At 43.5% G+C, this 15,508-nt stretch overlaps 1 protein-coding gene across 1 annotated transcript in view; it reads right to left on the minus strand.

The window, feature by feature from the left end:
• XRCC1 (X-ray repair cross complementing 1) overlaps positions 1–15,508 on the minus strand; it is a 52,232-nt gene that overhangs the window by 13,896 nt on the left and 22,828 nt on the right. Inside the window, exons 5-11 of the mRNA XM_073601964.1 lie at positions 13,700–13,858; positions 11,848–11,922; positions 7,561–7,672; positions 5,298–5,410; positions 3,130–3,253; positions 2,766–2,997; positions 253–369 (exon numbers count right to left, since the gene is read on the minus strand). Coding sequence (XP_073458065.1) covers positions 253–369; positions 2,766–2,997; positions 3,130–3,253; positions 5,298–5,410; positions 7,561–7,672; positions 11,848–11,922; positions 13,700–13,858 — 932 coding nt within the window. The remainder of the gene's footprint in view (positions 1–252; positions 370–2,765; positions 2,998–3,129; positions 3,254–5,297; positions 5,411–7,560; positions 7,673–11,847; positions 11,923–13,699; positions 13,859–15,508) is intronic.

Genomic DNA, 15,508 nt, shown 5'->3' on the forward strand with positions numbered 1-15,508 from the left:
GTGAAACCACAAGGCTTCACTTCCTGATTTCCTTACCGAAGATGGCAGCACCTCCACCCGAGAGCCGAGGGACAGGCCGCGGGCGCCCTGGACAGGTGCTGCAGTATTTGTAGCTGCTGACTTTTAAAAAAAAAAATATGGCAGAACTCCGCTTTAAACACTTTAATTGCATGTTTATCAGGGGGAGTGGAGAAAAAGGGATATATTACACTTTAGTTCCAAAGTCCATCTAACAAAAGGAGCCAGACTTACTTTTTACAAGGTAAACGTTGCTTTGCCCGGTAACAGTCCATGACCCATTCTTTCCTCACAATGATTCCTCCTGCTGATTTTACCTGGCTGTATTTTGGGGTGTTGGCAAAGGCACATCTAGAAATTAATAAAAAGAAAAAATATTAGTTGCACTGACAAGTATCACAAATTAATAGCAGTCATCTTGTGTCTGCTCGATATGTTAACTAATGCAGCAAACGGCAAATTCCTTACACGTGGCAATAAGAGCAATGGCATCTTTTACCATTAAAAAGCAATCCTTGAGCTTCAGTCAGAATGATGTCACCAGTTTACTGCAAGAAAGGCGAATCAATTCATCCAAAAAATAAGCCATTTTACCTTGGATAAAAAGGCAATACTTGTATGTGTCACACCTACACAATGCTATGCACCCAATGTGAGAAAATACAGTATATAAATCCAATTCTTCATCTGCGATGATCTATTTGAACTGGTGGCTGTGTCATTAGTACTGAGGTAAGTAGAATTTACAGAAGAAAGACCAGAGCATTATGCTGCTATGTTATTAAATGTGGAACTTCACCCAAAAGGGGAAGTTCTGCTTATTTGTCTGCTTGTTTCCTCCTATCCCCCCCCCCGCCACACTTTTGGGGGGAGCGGGTTCCTGGTTTTGACAGGTACCTGCTCCCGCTTCCGGTCAGATCACTGTGGCAATCTGAGCAGGAGTTCACCCCCCCTCTTTCCCCCCGCAGCCTTCTGGGATACATCACAGGCCCCAGAGGATTATGGGACCATTTCACAAAGAGCGGTGTGTGCATGCGCAGTAGGAAACGGTCTGTGAAGCTGCAAGGCTTCACTGGTGGTTTCCCTTACCCAAGATGCCAGTGCATGCACCGAAGTCTACTGAAGAATCAGCTCAGGTGAGGACATTGTTGGATCCTTGGACAGGCAAGTGTCCTTACTGTAGATTAAAAGTCAGTAGCTACAGTATTTGTAGCAGCTGACTTTTACTTTTTTGGGGGCAGATTGAAGCTATTCTTTAAACAGACTCTGTCAACTAATCAAAAGAAAGCACAGAAAAAAATTTAGTATTTTAAATGCTTACTTGCAATGGGTTCCCTGTCCATAAATGATTATTTTTTTATTCACTTTTATCGTGCCTTTGAACTTGCTAGAACATTTGACTGCTCCCGTTCCCCTTCCTACATAACCTTTTATGTAACTGCTGGGGCAGGAGTAAAGAAACGTACTATAGAGTGCCACCAGGGAGACAGCTCTGAGTCTGCTGACATCACATCTAAGATGGCAGCACTTTGAAGTCGCAGGGCTTTTGGATGTCTACACAAGGGAGGCTTTTACAGCTAAATACAATCCATTAAATGCATTAAAATGGACACAAAATGTGAGAGGAATTGTTAAAATGAATGTTCTACTGAGTCTCCTTAACTACTTCATACCCCGCCCATAGTCAAATGACGTCCACAGGAGGGATCTCCCATCCTGGGCGGGCGTCATATGATTGTCGGTAACAGAGTCGGGACGTGGATCTGTGTGTGTAAACACACAGATCCACGTCCTGTCAGGTGAGAGGAGACCAATTATGTGTTCCCAGTACAGAGGAACACCGATCGGTCTCCTCCCCTTGTGACTCCCCTCCCCCTAAAGTTAGAATCACTCCCTAGGTAACACATTTAACCCCTTGATTGCCCCCTAGTGTTAACCCCTTCCCTGCCAGTGACATTTATACAGTAGTCAGTGCATTTTTATAGCACGGATCGCTGTATAATTGTCAGTGGTCCCAAAATGGTGTCAAAATTGTCCGATATGTCTGCTGCAATGTCACAGTCACGATAAAAATCGCAGATCGCCATTACTAGTAAAAGAAAAAAAATAATAATAATAATACAAATGCCATAAATCTATCCCCAATATTGTAGACACTATAACTTGTGCACAAACCAATCAATATACGCTTATTGCAATTTTTTTTTTACCAAAAATATGTAGAAGAATACATATCGGCCTAAACTTAGGAAAAAAATTGTTTTTTTGTTTTTTTTAAAAATCTGGATATTTATTATAGCAAAAAGTTAAAAAAATTGTGTTTTTTTCAAACTTGTGGCTCTTCTTTTGTTTATAGAGCAAAAAATAAAAACCGAAGAGATGATCAAATACCAAAGAAAGCTCTATTTGTGGGGAAAAATTATAAAAATTTAATTTGGGTACAGTGTTGCATGACTGCGCAATTGTCATTCAAAGTGCGACAGCGCTGAAAACTGGCCTGGGCAGGAAGGGGGTGAAAATGCCCTGTATTTAAGTGGATAAGAGTATGAAGTTAGAATCAGAAAAATGTAACCTTTATCACGCATTTATTACCCCCCCCCCCCCCATCCAAAAGGAAAACACCAAGCTCCAGGCAGCAAGCAAACATTTTAACTGTCAATACTTTACAGTGAGATTAATGAATATAGCTTTTTAAGCAACGCAGTCAGTGCAAGTTGATAAATACCAGTCTCTGTCACAGTACATACATGAGGTGAGTGCAGTCCGGGGTCCAGTCCGGTCGGTACTTGGCACCCATCTCCAGAGCTTTATCCCTGAGGTCCGACCGGAAAGGGTTCTGGAAACCGCTCAGCACAAAAACTGTTCCCTGTAAGATCCGATTCAGCTCCACTGGCTGAGAACTGGAGGAGTTTTTCTTTTTGGCGGGTTTTTCAGGGGGTGGGGTCTTTTTAACAGGAGGAGGAGGAGCTTGGGGCTCGGCTGAAACAGCACCAAGAGAAGAGATTTATGGGTAAAGGTCATGGACTGTAGTTCAGTACGCAAGGTTAGGTAACACTGAGGCCAAGAGACTTCCACAGTTCTATCAACTTCCATACATTAAACAGACAGTACCTTTAATTTTCTTGGGTGCTGGCTGTGAGCTGTTCTCTTTGGAACTAGACGGGGACACCTTGGCAAGAGGACGGCTAGGGGACTCCTTGCTGAACTCAAATTTGCGTTTTCCAGATGAAGGTTCCTGTAACAGAAAATTTTAAGCATTACTAAAGAGGAAAAAAGACTGCCTTCTGATGTACAGTATGCTAAAGTGGCTTTGAAGGTAAAAGGTTTAAAGTGGTTGTTAAGTCACTGTCACAGCTTTGTATAATTCTGTGTGCCTGTGTTTTATAAAAAAAAAAATACCGTCTATACCGGATTTCGGAGCCCTGCTCGGCGCTCACGTGACTGGGGGGGGGGGGGGTCGAAAATCCCCCCGCTGACTGCAGTTGGGAGGGGAGGAAGAGAGAGGAGAAAGCCGGCCAGACACATGAGCGCCGAGAGGCGCTCTGAATTCAGGTATAGACAGCATTTGCGGATGACAGAGGCACATATACTGACCACGTTGTCAGGGCTAAGCAGTCATGATAAACCGTGGTCAGGAGAGGGCAAAATCAGGCAGGATCTTCCTGCTATTTGAGGTGATAGAGGGGGCCAAATGACACAGCACAAGCACTGTGCTGTATAACGTGCTTTAAAGGAACAGGATCCATTTTTTATTTTATTTTAGGGTGCTCCACCCAAAAGGAGATACTCTGTTTGTTTGCACCCTCCACTGCCACATTTGGCACCTTTTGAGGGGAGCAGGTACCTGGTTTTGATAGCTCCCACTTCCGGGTAACATCGCTGCAGTGATCTCTGAATATTTCCAGACCCTCCTGAAGGCTTCACAGCCAGATTCCCTTAGTGAAGATGTCGGTGCCTGCACCCGTCGCTGATTGATGAATTGGCTTGGGGTGCCGACATCACTGAATCCCTGGACAGATGAGTGCCCTTATATTAAAACTCAACAGCTACAGTATTTGTAACTGCAGACTTTAATTTTTTTTTTTCCCAAAACTCCTCTTCAAGTTAAAAAACTTTTAAAGTGCAGTTTCCCCCCACAGGCCTAAATACTCACCTGAGGCCAATCTCGGTCTACCGCTGTGCACGTCTGTAGCAGCTCTTCTCCCCTCTCCTGGCTTGACTGAGAGCATCGGGAGCCATTGGCTCCTGCTGCACTCGGTCAAAACCTGTAAGCAGTAAGTCGAGGGAGGGGCTGAGCTGGGCTGTGTGTCTGAACAGACGCAAACAATCTGCCTTGGGAGCGAGCCCACAGGAGTGCCCAGTAGGAAGCTGCTTCCTATGGGGGCCCTCAGCGGGGGGGGGGGGGGGGGAGAGCCAGAAGCACTGGTGGGGGACCCAAGAAGAGGAGGATCAGGGCTGCTCTGTGCAAAACCACTGCACAGAGCAGGTGAGTATAACACCATTTGGTATTTTAACGTGAAGCTTTACAATCACTTTAACTGCCTGACTCCCACCCCACCAAATGTCTGCTGGTTGGATCCCCTCTTGTTCTGGGCCAACATCATATGACGTCACCCAGTCTCACTGCCAGAGCGTGCAACGATGACGTGGCTCTATACCCATGTGATCAGCTGTGTCCAATTACAGCCGATCACATGTAAACACGGACGTTCCGACAATCGGCTCTCCTCGCCTCACATTGACGGTGTTTGAGTAGAGGAGAGCCGATCAGTGGCATCTCCTCACAGGGGAGACCTACACTGATAAGCAGTGCAGCCCCAACAGTGCCCATCAGTGATGCCATTCTGTGCCCATCAGTGATGCAAGTCAGTGCCGAGTGCTGCATATTAGTGCCACCTTATCAGTGCAGCTTCATCAGTGAAGGAGAAAAATTACTTATTTTAAACATTTTTTGACAAAAAACTAAGAAAATGTTTTTTGTTTTTCAAAATTTTTGGTCTTTTTACGTTTTTTTAGAAAAAAATAAAAAACCCAGCAGTGATGAAATACCACCAAAAGAAAGCTCTATTTGTGGGGAAAAATTATAAAAAATGAATTTGGGTACAGTGTTGCATGACCGTAAAATTGTCATTCAAATTGTGACAGCGCTGAAAATTGGCCAGGGCATGAAGGGGGTAAGAGGGCCCTGTAGGCAAGTGGTTAAGTATAGGACATGGGGGTATCAGAAAACATTTCATGCATAGAGTTATAGATAAAATAGATAAATAACACTACATTACCCTTGGTGTGGCATTGCTGGGTGAAGTTTTGGTGACTGGCTTATCACTGCTGGTATCAGTGGAGCTGGTTCCCTGTAATGCCACAGAGGCGTAGCTTTGTGAGGGTGGTGGTGCTATGGGACAAGTACAGGGAGAAAATACATCAACCAAAAGCAAATCATACCCATCACAATTCAAAAATGTTCCACAAAAAAAAAAAAATGTGCGTCACTATTATATTCACAAAATTTACAGGCCAATGTGAATTGAGCTTAAAGCGGAAGTTCACCCAAACAGGGAAGTTCCGCTTGTTTGCATCCTCCCCACTCAATTGCCACATTTGGCACTTTCTGGGGGGGGGGAGGGGGAACAGGCACATGGGTTTGACAAGTAGCCGCTTCCACTTCCGGTCAGATTGTCGTGGTGATCTGTGTGGAAGTTCAGCCCCCCCCCCCTTTTTTTCTTCCTGCAGTCTTCTGGGAAACATCACAGGTCCCAGAAGACTGCATGACCATTCAGGAAGCACAGCTCGGGCATGTGCAGTAGGAAACCAGCTGGGATGCCAGAAGGCCTCACTGCCAATTTCCCCTTACGTAAGATGCCGGCGCCTGTACCCGAAGCCAATCGAAGAATTGCCACATGTGAGGACATCACTGGATCCCTGGACAGGCAAGTGTCCTTATATTAAAAGATAGCAGCTACAGTATTGTAATGTCAGAGAATGTGTACACTGCTCAGGTGGATAAGTGATCAGCCATCCAATGTGGGTGCCGGCCCCGATTCGCCACCGTAATATACAGGTATAGAAGAAAATCAACTGCACACCACCGGGAGCTTGAATGAAGAAACATTCTTTATTCCCATATGCCAAAGGTAAACAGGATATATAGGATAAAAGGTAGACACGTTTCACACGGAACCAATGTGCTTGTTCACTACTGTTGTTTACCTTTGGCATATGGGAATAAAGAATCTTTCTTCATTCAAGCTCCTGGTGGTGTGCGGCTGATTTTCTTCTATGCAGTATTTGTTGCTGCTGACTTTTAATTTTTTGGGGGGAGACTGGAGCTCCTCTTACATTTTAATGATTTTTTATTATAGGTTTAAATCAACATACAAATGTTTACACGTTTCATCAATCGTCATGTAATAGTTACATGGAATGCGTTATCCTATAGGATCAATTTTCTTGATCCATTAAATCTTGCTAAAACATGTTAAACATGAATACAGCATAGTTGGGGAGACTTTATCGTCCCCTAACAGCATCCTATCAGATGTTTGCCATTTGGCATTACAGAACTGAGAACAGGGAAAAGAAAGAAAAAGAAAAAGAAAGGGAGAGAAAAGAAGAAGGATTTTTTTTTTTTAAGAGAAAAAGAGAGCAAAGGGGGGGGGGGGGGGGGGGGATTAGGGACAGAATCAGTAGAGGGTATTCCCCACGAACCAGCCACGCTCTCAAGGAGCCTGGACATCGCTAAACAACCCCATTTTGGCTTTTCTAAGTATATTTTGTCCAGTCACCTAGAAAATTAGGTTGAACACTCTGATCCAGAACCATCGGACCTTCGGGCAAGACCACCAGACATGGTACATATCACCTTCCTGTCCGCATCCCCGAAAACATATAGAGTTGAGGTACCAGGGTACAGTTTCGCTAGCTTTGTGGGAACGAGGTACCAACGTGATAACACTTTATAGTTCACCTTCACCAATGAGGTGTTGAGTATGCTTTTGTGCAACATGGTCGACTATTTTGTCCATGGAGTTCCTCTTTAAAGCGTATTATACCCAAAAACAAAAATGTAATACCATTGCAGCTTACTAATCCTTAGAGGTGGTGTCTACATTTGTTTTCTCTTTTTAGGCTTTTTTGTCTTTATTTCACCTGGTGATACGGCCAGTAACATACTTCCTGTCCTAGGGTGTTTGCATTCTGTATGAAGTAGTGAAGCAGACACCTTAGGACAGCAGCATTGCCAGTCTTTTGAGAGGGCAGTGTTACTGACAGTGTTGTAAGGCATAATTAGAACAGAAATATGATATAGGCCGCCTCTCAGAGCCCTCCTCCTGAGGCATCTGCAATGCTTGGGGAAAGGAAGCGTGACAGAACGTTTTACAGAACGTTATTTCCAGTTAATTCTGTTTTCATTCTTTTTTTGGTCGATTTATTTGTACAATTTCATGGCGGGAAAAAAAAAAAAAAAGCGATTTTAGAGTAAATTTTAAAATGTCAGATTCAATAAATTCCTCTACTGTTTCCAAACCTAATGAGGGGGGTTACCTTTTGGAAGGGTATCTTCTGGCTTGCTGGGGCGACTGAAAAAGAGACTCCCAGGACGCATTGATGGGCTCTCCTCCTCTTTCACCTTAAACTGGCCCAGTTTGGTGACTTTCTGAAGATAAAGTAAACATTAGAACACAATTTTGCCAACAGCAACAGGATGCCAGCTGTCATTTTTCCTAGTGCAGGTTACAGAAGTAAAGCAGGAAACCAAAACATGTATTTCAATCTTTATCAATTCAAGCTGAACTCAGAGCAGATATAAAAAAATACATCATTGAACCCAAGCAATGTATTCATTTATTTTCATGTTTTTTAATATAAAACTGGTATATGAGTCTTGTAACAAGCCCCCCTGCAAGCCTTATATTAGGAGAGGGATGGGCAGCACACTGAGCCAATCAGGTCTCTGCTGCATTTGTCATGACCTTCATCAGGTCAGTAAGGTAGAGCGATGACCTCCTAAGTGTCCTTATTGGTCAAATCACAGGCTGGGACAGGCTGGGACAGGCTGGTGACCAAGCAGTAGAAGAGAAAGGTATGGTCACCAGCCAAATCACAAGTTTCCTAGGAGTTCAGCTTTAACATTTTCATTTGCCTAATTCTATTTTTAAAGTGGTTGTAAACTCAAATGTCCCCAATAGGTTGAACATCCTTGTCTGTAGGCGATTAGCAGTGCAGTGTATATTTTTTTGTTTTTGTTTTTGCAATCGTAAATATCTTTTTTGCTTTTTAGTAGCGGTCACGTGTCCTTCCTGCTTTCCTTATCCCAAGCTAAGGGAGCCGAGAAGGAGGGGCCAGTTATCTAAGAAAGGGAGGGGGGAGATGGAGAGACACACAGAGGAGAGCTGCAATGACGGAGGCACGTGTTCTGACCACGCTTTCATGGCTCAGCAGCCATGATAAATGTGGTCAGCTCTCAGGGAGAGGGGGGAGTCAGAACCAGGCAGGATCAACCAGGAAGATAGAAATGGGCAATTGACAAAGCAAAAGCACTATGCTGCAGCTTAAGGACCAGAAAGATTTGCCCCCTTAACGACCGGGCCATTTTTTGCGATACGGCACTGCGACGCTTTAACTGACAATTGCGCGGTCATAGGACGCTGCACCCAAACAAAATTGAGGTCCTTTTTTCTCCACAAATAGAGCTTTCTTTTGGTGGTATTTGATCACCACTGCACTTTTTTATTTTTTGCGCTATAAACGAAAAGGGCCGACAATTTTGAAAAAAAAAAAAACACTATATTTTTTACTTTTTGCTATAAGAAATGTCCAAAAAAAATGTCTTCCTCAGTTTAGGCCGATATGTATTATTCTACATATTTTTGGTAAAAAAAAAAGTTGCAATAAGCGTATATTAATTGGTTTGCACTAAAGTTATAACGTCTACAAAATAGGGGATAGATTTATGACATTTTTTATTATTATTATTATTTTTTTTTTTTTACTAGTAATGGCGTCGATCTGCGATTTTTAGCGTGACTGCGCACACGTTCCCGGGTAAACGGCAGAGCATTAACGGGTGCTGTAACGATTACCAGTTGGGTTCTGGAAGCATCAAACAGAAGTACATCTTCGCCAGCACACCATGGATCAGCAGACCGTTTAAGAAAAGATTCCAGAAACACAGAAGCGACATCAGGGTCGCCCTGGCCAAAACCGAAAAGGGTGAACAGGCTGATCCCAACAAACCGGTGGCATTACACTTTGTAACAGCTAAACATCAAACACATGAGCTCCGTGGGATGGTGATTGAGCACATCAAACCTCCCCATAGAGGAGGGGACCGAAATCTGTTACTTCTCCGCCGTGAGGCCTACTGGATTTATACCTTGGGCACGGTACACCCTGGGGGACTCAATACTAACTTGTCGTTTACATGCTTTATTGATGAAAGATGATTGTTTCACATGTATGTTTTCTTTTCCATCCAGGATATGGTTATCATTATGATGTAAAATGTGCAATTTTGATCATCTTGATATCAGTCTAGCAATTACTCATCGGATGTTTATTTACCTTGTATGTTTATATATACCTGGTACTACTCTCCCCTTTGGGGATCTTTTTCTGCTTTCTCATTTCTTTTATACATCTGGCATTTATCAGTGGTAATCATCCAGCGGGCACTCTAACCGTTTTTGGTTTTTGTATTATTGTATTTATGACAATGAGTCCGGTAATGTATTCCCAACTACATTTTTGGGCATTATCCAGCTAAATTACATTTATTGGGCATTATCTAGCCCTCAGGCTCCCGCTGGCAATCACACTTGATATCCCCAGATTCTTTCTTTCCCTTTCCTCCTCTCCTCTCTCCCCCCTCCCCCCCCCCCCCCAACCCACCCACCCCCCTTTTTTCACCTTCTCCTCACTCCCCCCTTTTTTTTCCCCTTCCCCTCGGTTTCCCTTTCCCCCTTTCTTCTTAGTCCCTTCCCCCCCTCCTTTTGTTTATTTCCCTTGTCCTTCTTTCTCCTTTTTTTTCTTTTTTTTTCCTCTTCCTTTTCTTTTTTCCTTTTTTTCCTCTTTTTCTCCTTTTCTCTCCTTTTCCCCTTTCTTTTCCCCTTTTCTTTCCCCCCATTTTTCTTCTTTTTTTTCTTCTTTTTTTCCTTTTTTCCCCCTTTTTGCCTCTGTTCCCTTTTTCTTTTTTTCCTTTTTTATCCTTTTTTTTCTTTTTTTCCTTTTTTTCTCTCTTCTTTTTCCTTTTTCTTTTTGCTCTTTTCCTTTTTTCCTTCTTTCCCTCTTTCCTTTTTCCTTTTCTTTTCTTTTATTGTAAATATTGTTCCCTGCCCTACGCACTGTTACTTGTCCTATATTCCCTTGCACACTGTGCTTTATTCACTATATTCCATCTATTTGATTTTATTTTGTTTTTCTTCCTCTCTTTTCTCCCCCCCCCCCCTTTTTTCCCCCCCTTTTTTCTTTCCTTTCCCCCTTGCATGTTTTTTTTCCCTCTTTTACCCTGACATGCTTGCTATGACATGTCGCTCTCATACGCTTTATTCCGTTCTATTTTACATTTCTTTCCTTTTTGCTTTTTTGCATCTCTTTCCTTCACTCTTCACCTACACACTATTTCTTTCAGCACCTATACTTGCTCTTCCCCGCTTTATCGCTTTTCCTTCTCTCCTCTCCCCGTTCGCTCCCTCCTCCCCTTGGTTACCATACGTGGCGTCGGCCGCACGTCACGGGTTACCGTGACGACGGCGGCCCCGCTGCCAGGCGTCCTTCATATTCAGTTGTTGCCAGCGAGCCGGGCGCATGCGCTACACACGCGGCGCCATGCTATTGGCTCCCTGGACCTCCAGCTGACTGACAGTCGCTGGGTCATAGGCAACAGTGTACCCCGAGCGGGCGGAATCCGCAATCCTTGCCGATCGCACACGATTCATGATAGTTACTGACGCCACTTGGTATTATATCATTGTAGGCTTGCCAGTATGGTTATGATTATGCAGTATCTATACAAACTATTATTTTTAAATGATCCTGGCGGGATTCTGACGTCAGATTAACGTCAATGGGAGGGGGAGGGGACTATTTCTCTCACTCTGCACTTGTTGTTCTCATTATTGGTGACCACTATATATATGTTGTATTTCACTGTGCACCCCATCACTTGCCTGACGAAGGGGTCCTGCGCGGCCCCGAAACATTGCACCCCCCTTGTGATGTGACCATTTTCGATTAAAAAACCTTTTTTGGACAACCTTGTCTGCTGATCCATGGTGTGCTGGCGAAGATGTACTTCTGATTGTGGCGGACAGATCGCAGACTTTTTTGGGACCATTGACATTTATACAGCAATCAGAGCTAGAAAAAGCCACTGTATAAATTTCATTGGCAGGGAAGGAGTTAACACTAGGGGGCAATCAAGGGGTTTAAATGTGTCCCCTAGGGAGTGTTTCTAACTGTGGGGGGATGGGACTGCCTGGAGGAGACATATCGCTGTTTATAAATCAGTATGAACAGCAGATATGTCTCCTCTCTCCTGACAGAACAGGGATCTGCCTGTTTACATTGACTGATCTCCGTCCTGTCTCTCTCAGGAGTGATCGAGGCTGCTGGGCACACGCATCGGCTCTGTCGTTGCGCGCCACCTAGTGGTCTTAAAGCGGCCGACGTACAGCTACGGCGATTTGCCCAGGGGAGCCAACCCTGCCACAGTATTACTGCGCCAACTGGTCCTTAACTGGTTAAAGAGACAGGGACATAATTTTTTTGTGGGGGGGGGGGGGTAACCAATCACTTTATGACCACACACATAATACCAATTGATCTTCATACCGGAGAAGGGGGAGTTGGTTCATCTTTGTCCGGTGGAGAGTTAAAGCGAATAAATGACAGTCCATACGCCAGATTCTAATGGAAAATAGAGAGATTAAAGGAGTTAACATGATCACATTTGTAAAGTAATATTAAACCCTCAGTGAGCTTTTTCTTTTTTGATCAACTATTCTGGCTGCAATTTTTTTTACATATTGTCTTAAAATATTTTTTACCCTTCTGAAATTGCCCCGCTGTTGTCTCCCTCTCTCTCAGCACTTTCCTGAACTTCTGGCTGTGGAGCACACGCTAAATTACCACTCGACCCCCTGAAATAGGGATCACATGTCCCATGATTCCTGATGTGTTTCTCTTAAAGTGCATGCTTTCTCCTTTCACAAAAACCTTCTGCTGGTCCCTCCTCCCTCATATTCCAGCAATGGAGGAACAGCAGAAAAGTAAGAAAAAAATTTTTTTTTTCCTTTATGAGCCAGCTTTTTTCATTGCTGCTGTCAATCTAAGGGCTGGTGGTCAGAGAAGCCATTTAACTACGGAGAAGGTGGTCTGAGGCACAGAGCACGTTCATATGTGGCTGCTGTCCCAGCAGGAAGCATGCCCATAAGGGTGGCTACACTGTGGCTCCAAAAGGAAAGAGCAAGGCAACATAGCCACCCTATAGATTGTAGTGTAGTCTGCAAGAGATTCTCCTGAATAAATGACCCAGAGAAGAAAAGCAGTCAGCATTTCTGAAAGCACGTAGAGAGATGTTACTCCATAATATTTCTTTTTATTATGGGTTTAATAAGACTTTAAGGCCCAAACTTTTTTTTTTTTAAACTGTTACTGCCTTGTTATTAAATGCTTTGAGGATAATTAGCACATCTATATGTCTGTGTATGTGAAAGGCATGCTGTGAAGAGGGGACATGGGAAACCAAAACTAAACTATACTTGAAGTTGGGACTTCACTCCAACAAAAGTATGCTGCATGCTTCTTCCAGCTCAGTATCTCCTAAAGCAGTGATCTCCGAACTGCAGCCTGGGGACCAGATGCGGCCTTTTGCCTGCCTGTATCCAGCCCTTGGGGCACTATTACTCCCAGTGATACCAACAAGGTGGCACAATTCCTCCCACTGACAACAGTAATGGGGCATTGTTTACCCACATTGACGCCAGGTCATTTTCTACCCACACTGACAGACCAGCTGTCCAAAGCCTAAAAAAACAGTAAACTGGCCCTTTGTTTAGAAAGTTTGGAGACCCCTGTCCTAAAGTACCGAAGCCAGATAAAGGTCAGCAATGGCAGACTACATATTTCCCTCAGCCTAGTTTAATTTACCACTTGCCCATAATCAATGAGACATTATGAGTCTTTTGAACATGTAATTTTTTTTCACAAGTTTTTGGAAAACATGGAAAGAAAATGAAAACGTATTTATTTATTTTATTTTTTTTTTACACAAAGTTGTCCATGTATAAGATTTTTCTTACACATAGCATGTACATAGCAGAGACCCAACATGCAGGGAGCATTGTCAGATATTCTAGGGGCATAAATTCCAAATCTAATTTCCTACCTATTACACTTTTGTGAGGCATTGTAGGGCACTATAGTGGCATGGATGAGAACTGATGTGGCACGGATGAGTACTGACGTGGCACGGATGAGTACTGACGTGGCACAGATGAGTACTGACGTGGCACGGATGAGTACTGACGTGGCACGGATGAGTACTGATGTGGCACAGATGAGGCACGGATGAACACTGATGTGGCGAGTACTAATGTGGCACAGATGAGTACTGATGTGGCACGCATGGGCACTGATGTGGCACAGATGTTAAAAAAAACCACAGCACTTTGGTAAAGCTCACCTTTGTGTACGGCTGAGTGCACGCTATCTTCACTCTGTCCCATTTCTTCTCAGCTGTCGCCTTCACCAGTTTGTCTGGCCCAAACATCCTTGTGCGATTCAGATTGGTTCCACTTTTGCTCTCGCTTGGTGACATGAATGAGGACATTCCCAGGATCACCTGCTCAGAAAGTTAAAGTGTTACTGCACATTCCGATATTCTGCATGATGTATACTGTTGTGGGGTTTTTTTTGCCTACATTAGCCGTGAAGAAGCGGAATTCATATAACTCCCAAACTTGTTAGATATCAAAAAAGCGTCTAACTGACTCATCCCAATGGCACCCCATTATCTGCTGTACTTCAAGTTTTCATACAACACCCACCAGCTTGTACCATGGCGCCTGTGGCCCAAACAGCTGCCTATTAACCATAATTATGTTACAAGTCTAAAACATTAATCATTTGCTCAGCTGCTGCGCCACTTTTGATTAGACCTCAAAAAACTCATGGCATTATGTAGCTAAAATATAACGAAAAAAGGGCGCCCGTGGGACTTTAAATGAGGTGAGCACAAAAAGGTCAATAGGAGCATACAAAGTAAAGTTTATAAATGTATTAAAAATGTATAACATTCATCGTATATATGGGATGCATAATAAATATGTAAAAGTGAATATATATAAAATATGTTTACTTTGTATGCTCTTATTGACCTTTTTGTGCTCATCTCATTTAAAGTCCCACGGGCTGCCTTTTTTCATTATTGTATTATCTCAGCTGCTTGCTGAGATAAAGTGTATCCATAGCCAGCTTTTTTATTTTGACTCACTTTTCAGAGACAGAAAGTGAGAAGAAATCCTTATTTAGAGACAGTTGTCACAGCAACCAACATCCTCATAGAGACATAAAAGAAACGACTAAGCGGTCCATCGAGTTTATCCCTTTTTTTAAAAATCTTTTTGTCTGAATATAGATCTGTTTGTGTCTCAAATATGTTTAAATTCACTTTCTGTTGACTGGTTCACCACCTCTGCTGGAAGTCTGCTCCAAACATCAACTACTCTTTTGGAAAAATAATACTTTCTAAGATTAGCTTTGAACTTTTCTCCAGCTAGATTGAGGTAATGTCCTTGATCTTGGCTTCATGTTGAAAACATTGCCTTCCTCCTGATTGGGATCCCTCCAGTAATGACTAAAGATAAATATATAGGAATCAGGACCTCCTCCTCAAGAACTAATGCTCTATTCCGCCTTCCTCTTGCTGGTGACCCCTCTAGTGATATAACGATCTATATAGAGGAAACAGGACCTCCCTCCTGCAGATGACCCCTCTAGTGATATAAAGATCTATATAGGGGAATCAGGACCCCCTTCCTTCTGCTGGTGACCCCTCTAGTGATATAAAGATCTACTGTGTATATAGAAGAATCAGGACCTCGTTGTTCTCCTGATGGTGATCCCTTTAGTGATATAAATACCTATAAAGAGGAAACAGGACCTCCTTCCTCCTGCTGGTGATCCCTCTAGTGATATAAATATTAGGGATGGACCGAAATTTCAGCGGCCGAAAAAAACCTGCTGAAAATAGTGTTTTCTGCACATTGCCGAAAGGAAAATATTGCCGATAATGGAGCCGAAAATGGGACAGGGCCCCACCCCTGGTGTCGCCCATTGCAGGGGTGTCATCCTGGCTCGCTCCAGTCCTCCCTCTTCCTCCTCTCCTCCCTCCCATAGAGCAGTGATCTCCATGTGTCATGGAGCTGAACTGTGCAGTAACAATGTCCCGCCTCCTGTGACAGACGGGACATTGAATCAGCGTGACATGATC

This window comes from Aquarana catesbeiana, linkage group LG10, assembly GCF_042186555.1.
Source record: "Aquarana catesbeiana isolate 2022-GZ linkage group LG10, ASM4218655v1, whole genome shotgun sequence".
In the NCBI taxonomy this organism is placed as follows: Eukaryota; Metazoa; Chordata; class Amphibia; order Anura; family Ranidae; genus Aquarana; species Aquarana catesbeiana.